The sequence below is a fragment of the Raphanus sativus genome, chromosome 6 (genome assembly GCF_000801105.2).
Source record: "Raphanus sativus cultivar WK10039 chromosome 6, ASM80110v3, whole genome shotgun sequence".
In the NCBI taxonomy this organism is placed as follows: domain Eukaryota; kingdom Viridiplantae; phylum Streptophyta; class Magnoliopsida; order Brassicales; family Brassicaceae; genus Raphanus; species Raphanus sativus.
In genome coordinates this window covers 18887316-18894437 of record NC_079516.1, presented here as the reverse complement: position 1 = coordinate 18894437, position 7122 = coordinate 18887316, and the positions used below count along the sequence as shown (strand labels likewise).

Sequence of the window (7122 nt, the reverse complement as noted above, 5' to 3'; positions counted from 1 at the left end):
CGTTGTACCACTCATACAGAATGCTAAATAACGCTTCAAACCGTAAACAGTGACATCCACAAACTTCCACCCCCGCAACTACAACCACTGTGTTTTAAGTTTTAACAAGTCAGACCTTTAATCGAGCTCTTCTTTCAACACTCTTCCCTGCACGAACCTCAACCGCCCAAACAACCATAGGTACTTTCACTTACGACCGCTTGATAGGAAGGGATTACTAGTACATGGTACTTACGATTCAGCAAATCTGTTTTTTTTTTTTATGTTTTTAATATTATTAAGAATATTAGTTACTATTAATATTAGTTATAACGTTCACTCCTGTTTTCAAAAAAAAAAAAAAAAAAAAACGTTCACTCCTCTCTGGTTTCTCTCTGTTTTGAGATTTTATTACCGTCTCAAGCTAGCATGTTTTATGTAGTGAAGTCGAAAAACGAAAAACATTATAGATACAATGTAGTTAACTAATTACTCAAAAAGAGAGAAAACGTTTATAGTAGAAAAGACTCGCCTAAACAACACAAGTTTGAACATAAACGTTAGAAAAGAGACAAAAACTTAAGCATTTGTAATAAAATAACCCTAAGAATATAAAACCTTAAAAAGCCATTTGATGTTTTGGTTTGTGCCTTTGTGGCTCTAAAACAAAGAGCTTTATCTACTTACCTAAAGTACGGATCTCTTTCTTCATCTTCTTTGTTCAACCAAAAAGAATCGCAAGTGATGCTTTGAGAGTGTGTGGTTGGCAGCAACAGTTTTACTCGCATTTAATCGACCGGTAAATGTGACGGACGAAGAGGAGAGCGGCACGGAAGCCAACAGTCCCAAGCATGAGGAAGAACCCGTAACAAATACAAGCCATGTAACCAAAGAAGAAGGATGTTTGCATGAAACCAGACATGTCTGATCTCGCGTAGTAATAGTATAAGCAGTACGCGTAGATAAACAAACCAGTCGACCCACCGCATAGAAATGATCTGCAGATAAACATTAAAATAGTTCAAAATCCCTGCGATCGATGATGTAATACAAGTGCATCAGCAACGTGACCTTACCTCCACCACCATTCGTGATCTTCAGCGGCGAGTTGGAAGTAAGTCAGGGCAACGGTTATAAACGCGGTAACGATCAAGAGGATGATGAAGACGATGAAGAGGATGCTGTAAATGGTGTAGATTCGATGGCCCCAAACACTGGCAAAGATGTAGTATAGCTCGATGTAGATGGCACTGAAAGGAAGAAACCCAGCCATGGCCATCTGAGGTATAGCACTCCTGTACCATGGGAGTGGCGGGATCTCACGTGGATACTTAGTTGTGCGGACTGGAGCTTGGAACTCCGCTTTGCTGTTTTTACCGGCGATGCCACCCAATACAAGTAAAGGCGAAGTTACAAGTGTCCATATAAGGACGATCACAACGATGGTTCCAAAGGGAAGAGCGGCGGTTGCACTGTAGGCGATTGCTACGGTGTTTAGGAAGCAGAAGGTGAGGAATAATGGGCCACAGAAGAGACCTCCAGTGAGTAATAAGTTTCTCACCTGAGAAAATTAAATGAGGATGTTTAATTGCTTTGTGTTAAAAACAGTGATTGGTTTCGAGAGGAAGGGTTTGGTGTTTAGTACTTACCCAGTTCTTTCCTTCGAGTTGGCAGTAGAAAGAGGAGGCGGTGTATCCAGCGATTCCAGATGTGAGAGCATAGATAACGACCAAGGCGGTGAAGAGTGCTCCTCGGTTGTATGGGTAGAACACTCCAACAAGTGAAAGCATGAAGATGAATATAGTGCTGATGACATATAAGGGAAGATATGGTTAGTTGTCGGTAAAAAGAGAAGCATCGGCATGAAATGAAGAGAGACTTACAGAGTGAACAACTGTGTCCCGCTACCGAGTGATGCAGCAAATAAAGATTTGTGTTTTGGGAACCGGAACACGTCCCCGTGAATGTACTTCCATCCAGTTTCCTCTTGATCATCAGCAGCTTCCTCGTCTTGTGCATACCTTTACAAGTTGGGAAACAATTTTAGTAATCAAAGATAAAAGAGATGTGAGTTAAAGAGTCAGAGTTTTCAAAACTTACTTCATGAAATCATTCTTGAGGACTCGCATCAAGATGGTTGCAAGGAAACCAGTCAAGAGGAGGACAGTAACACATGAGTTTATAATAGAGAACCAGTGAATCTCCAAGTGATGTGGAAGAGAAGAAGACATTGCGTACTTATCCATCCTCTTCTCAAAAGGAGTCTCTGTCTCCTTCCACTTCACAGTGTACATAAACTCCGCATCAACTTCCTTATCCTCAGTGAGATCCACAAGCGAATGAGGATCCATCCTAGCACTGATTTCGATAACTCGGTCCTTGTTATACAAAATCTCAAACTGGATGTGCTTGTAGAGGAAGTACTTGAACTCGCTCGGATCTGATTTGCTCTCCTTGTCAACCTTCCCAATGAACCCCCAGATAGGAAGATCATCATAGTACATCTGAAAGTAATAATCCTTTTCAACCGCTCTTCGGAACTGTTCAACTTCTTCTCTGCTGAGCTTCTTTTTGCAGTACGTCTCAGAGTCTTTCTCATCTCTGAAGTTAAGCTTATATGGAGCACTAACGAGCCTGTCACCGTTCAAAACCTCACCAAAAGCTTCCTTCTTATCTTTCACTCCCTCTGCCAAAACCAACGGATCAAAATAAACAAACAGTGAGTCAGTCCCTAAGATCTCAAGATTGACAGGGAACCAATCAATCTTGATCGTACCTGGAACACAGAATGGTAGATCGAAGTACCGATACGTCTCACTGCGATCATCATCATCACAACACACAACTAAAATCAGTCATCTCATGATCAAGTTCTCTAATCCAATTCAATCTCAGATCTAACGGTCTCGTAAACGCATTACATTCATCGTAGCTCTTTTACAACAATCGCATGTACAGTCAACGATCAACAATACGATCTCAGATCTAAGATCTGAAAAACCTAGCGAGACGGAGGTGGAGTAGAGATCGTTTTACCTGGGATTGTGAAACGGGCCGACCTTGTTGGCGTAGAGAGGAACAGAGTCGCCTTCCTTGTAACGATGATCGGAGGCATCGGATCTGACGTTTCCGGCGGCGAAGATGATAAGAGCTCCGACGAAGAGGAGGAGCGTCGTCGGTGTTTTCATGGTGTTGCTGTGAGGGGGAAAGATCGGTGAGATCTGATTTTGCTTTTTATTTTAGGAGAAACGCAAATGCAAAATGGTGAAGAAGACGACAAATGATTATTTATTTATCTGATTGCCAGAAAATAAAATAAATTTTAACAAATGAAATTCAATTTTTGTTCCGACATAGACTGTTTTACATTGAGATTTTGAGTTTACATATTTCTGAGTTTACTATATGTGATTTATATTATATTTTGTAGTAAGTGATTTTTCTATGTTTATGCACAAAATACAAAAAAAATCCAGATAATTAATTTCTAATAATTAATTAATATTTTCCTTTTATTTTATAATTTATATAAATAATAATATGCTGTTTCTTATTTTTACATGTAAATATACATATATAAATACAACAATTATATTTCTTTAGTTTTGTTGCATATTATGTACTCCAAACTAAATTACAATTATTTAAATTACAAAACTTTAAGTAGATAAAATCTGATTAATCTTATAATATTGTAATTTGTTATACTAGGGTCTGCACCTTATGCAAGACTATATATATATATTGAATATTTTTGATTTAACTGTAATTTTTGAGTGAAAATGTTAGTTGGTATTAATACTAATTTAAAAAATTTAATCTACATATTTATTTAAGATTAGATATTCAGTATTTTCATATCTGACCCATACCCGCGGTTGAACCGGTAAACTTAATAATCCGTATATAATTTGGTTTGAATTTAATGAACATTTTGCTAACTAAAATTTTGATAAACCTGGTAAAATCTTTAAAAAATTATCATTAACCCATGACCTTTCTCTGGTTGACTCATTAAAACCCAGAGAAAACTGATAATATTTCTAAATTTAAAATTTATATACTTTTTAATTTTACATAAAACTGAAAAAACTATTAGATGTGTAATTTTATGTACTTTGATTAATTTGTTTACTATTCGAAAAATATTAAATAATATTAGTGTATTTTTGTTATGTATATTGTTTGAGGAATAAGTTTAAAGATGTTAGATGGTATTAGATATATTTTAAAATATTTATTTGTTACTATTGTAAATATATAAATTTAAATCGTGTGGGGGGGGGGGGGGGGGGGTTAAGATATTTTAAGAAACTAATTAAGAAATTGGTTAAATAATTTCTTATCTAGAGACATTAATGTTTGACCTTATAAATAATATCACTTTATAAAAAATTTTTTTTTAATAATCGTCCTATTTAAATTCTTAGATAGCTATTTTTCACAAAATAGCACTTAAGGAGGAAAATAACTAAAATAGATTTTATTAAAGGGTAAAATATAATTTTGTACATCTATGGTTAACTAATCTAGACTTAAGGTTTAGAGTTAACGGGTAGATTTTGAGAATGAGGTTCGAATTCCAAAAAATAAATGATAAATACTAAAAATTTCAAAACAAAAATGGGCTATCTTGATCATTTTATTTTTTGAATTCTATTTCTGTGACAAAAATTTGAAAATGGCTATTTGAGAGAATTGTTCTTATTTGTTTAACATCAATTTTTACCATAAATAAGACAAGAATTTAAGGTTGTTTTTGTTATAATATAAACTAGCTAGTTTTTGATCCGCGCGGGTGTTTATTCTTCATAATCATATATTTTTTAACTTTTCAAAATTCGATAAATTTATTTATTTTATATTAGTTATGTTATAATTTCATACATTTTTCGTGTTTGACATTGGTGTGGCTTGTCAATGTTATTAGCCTTAATTTATAAACTATGAGATTGAGTTTTTTCTTTTATTGTGCTTTTATTTAGTTTATTTGGTAAATTACATAGTAAAGTATTAGAGTTTTAAGTATACTTGTTGGTTTTATTAAATTATATTATAAATGTTTTGTTTTAAAGAATATAAAATTCAAATTTTGCATTCACTGTTATATATCATATTTTTCTTTTATATATCATATATGTGTTCTCATATAATTAATGTTTTTTACATACGATCATATAAGTAATCAAGTATATTATATTTTTCCAAATTAATGTCATTTAAAAATAATAATTTAATCAAGTATATTATATATATATAATCAAGTATATTATATATATATATGTTCCAAAAAAAAAAAAAAAAAATTATATATATATATATATTGAAAACATTTTTTATAATGGTCACTAAAAATATTTTAGTAAAAACACTTTTTGAATATATGTATATTTTTGAATCAATTTTTGATATAAATCAATTTTAAATTATTAATTTGATTTGAAAAATGTTTATAAAGTTAAATTACCTTTTTATGATTGTTTTAGAAATTTTTTTTGTAATTAGATTGGTTCATTTTCGTATATTTTAAATCAGGCTCAGATATATTATTTTTTAATATAATAGACTTCCATTTTTTATTAATAACATAACCTATTTTTTAGTTAAGATAAGAGATTTAAATCTGGTATAATAGATTAGCACATAATTAGGAATAAATAGCATTTCAAAGTTTGAAAGTAACATGCAGATTTTGTTAGTAAGATAGAAATCGTTTTAGTTAATTTCATAGCTTAAAAATAGGATGTATTTGGTAAGTTCTTAATTGTTGACTACGGAAATATATGATGTTTAGTTTAGTAAGTCAATTAAATTAATGTGGTGTGGTATGTCATTAATGATGGTTTAGTTTGTGACGAAATTCATGGTGATAACCGAATTAAATTGGTTAACTTAATGTTTAATTTAAGTTAGTGGTATTGATAGGTAATTGCTAAGCAAAATTTAGGGTTAAGTACAAAATGTACTTCCCTTCTAATAGTTTAGATACCTTAGGCTTAAGGATAATGTTGTAACCACATTGTGGTAGTCTAATGGTTTTCACTAGAGGAGGAGTTGCCATGTTGGTCCATATGTATGTAGCCACGTGGATATGAGTCTATGTTTACGGTCCATTTAAGTATCCGGGAAAAAATCTATCTGGAGACTGCACCTCTCATCCGAAAATTAGGTTTGTGTCTTTAATAGACCCAAATTTAACATTTTTCTTCAAAGAAAAAAGGATAATATTGTAGGGTTCGCCTCCCATTTGAGGAGAAGCTTTTTAGATTCTCGAAATAGGCTTAAATACCTATGTGAATTATCGGAATCTCCTTTACTTAATTTTATTATATAATATTTTTAAATTGTTTTACCTAGAATTAAAATAAAATTTGTTTTAATAGTATAAATTCTTAGAGCACCCGCAACGCGGAGTATTTGGCTCTGTTACCTAAAAAAAACATTAAAATATTTGTTGTGTTTGGTAATAATGTTGTTACCGGCCCTTTAAATCCTAAGGTAAAGATTCGTTTTGGTTGTGTTTCGCCACGTTTCGTGGCAAGATAAGCTCACTTTTACTTTTTTTTTTTAATTAAACGAAAAACAAAAAATTAATAAAATAATCAAAATTTGGAATTGGAAATCAAGCCATGGCAATACACGATTGCAGATGCTCTTAGCATAATTGTTTTCCTAGATAAAACGAAAATTTAAGGTTGTTTTTGTTATAATATAAATATATTAGGCTTAAAGATAATGTTGCAATACTTTAATTATATTATATAATATTTTAATTTTTTTTATCTATAATCAAATTGAATCCAATTTTGTGTTTCTGTTCTAATAGTATAGTTACGCTACTTCTTTTGTTTTTGGTATTTTATATATATATATATATATATATATATATATATATATACACACACATACACGCGCCACTTGCTAACTTGGCACCTTTGTTTCTAATTGATCAGTTGCCACTTTTCTTCTTCATTTTTTGTCCTACAGCTAATTAGCTCGTGCCGACAATACGTAAACATAACACAAGCACGACGTCATGAGCTTTAGTCCTAGCCATTTTTTTTTTTTAGTCCTAGCCATGTTGTTTCGTCGATACATTAAACAACGGCGGTGATCCAAAGCTGATAAAGAATGGACCCGAAC

General features: G+C 32.3%; 1 protein-coding gene across 1 annotated transcript; it reads right to left on the bottom strand.

The window, feature by feature from the left end:
- Positions 1–468: 468 nt before the first annotated feature.
- On the bottom strand, positions 469–3247 carry LOC108812922 (transmembrane 9 superfamily member 3). The gene is made up of 7 exons (XM_018585320.2): positions 3016–3247; positions 2756–2796; positions 2080–2665; positions 1863–2000; positions 1629–1785; positions 1056–1540; positions 469–977 (listed from the first exon to the last, which is right to left on the bottom strand). Exons 1-7 carry the CDS (start codon positions 3165–3167, stop codon positions 758–760), a joined length of 1779 nt encoding a protein of 592 aa, XP_018440822.1. The 5' UTR covers positions 3168–3247; the 3' UTR covers positions 469–757.
- Between the last annotated feature and the right edge of the window lie 3875 nt (positions 3248–7122).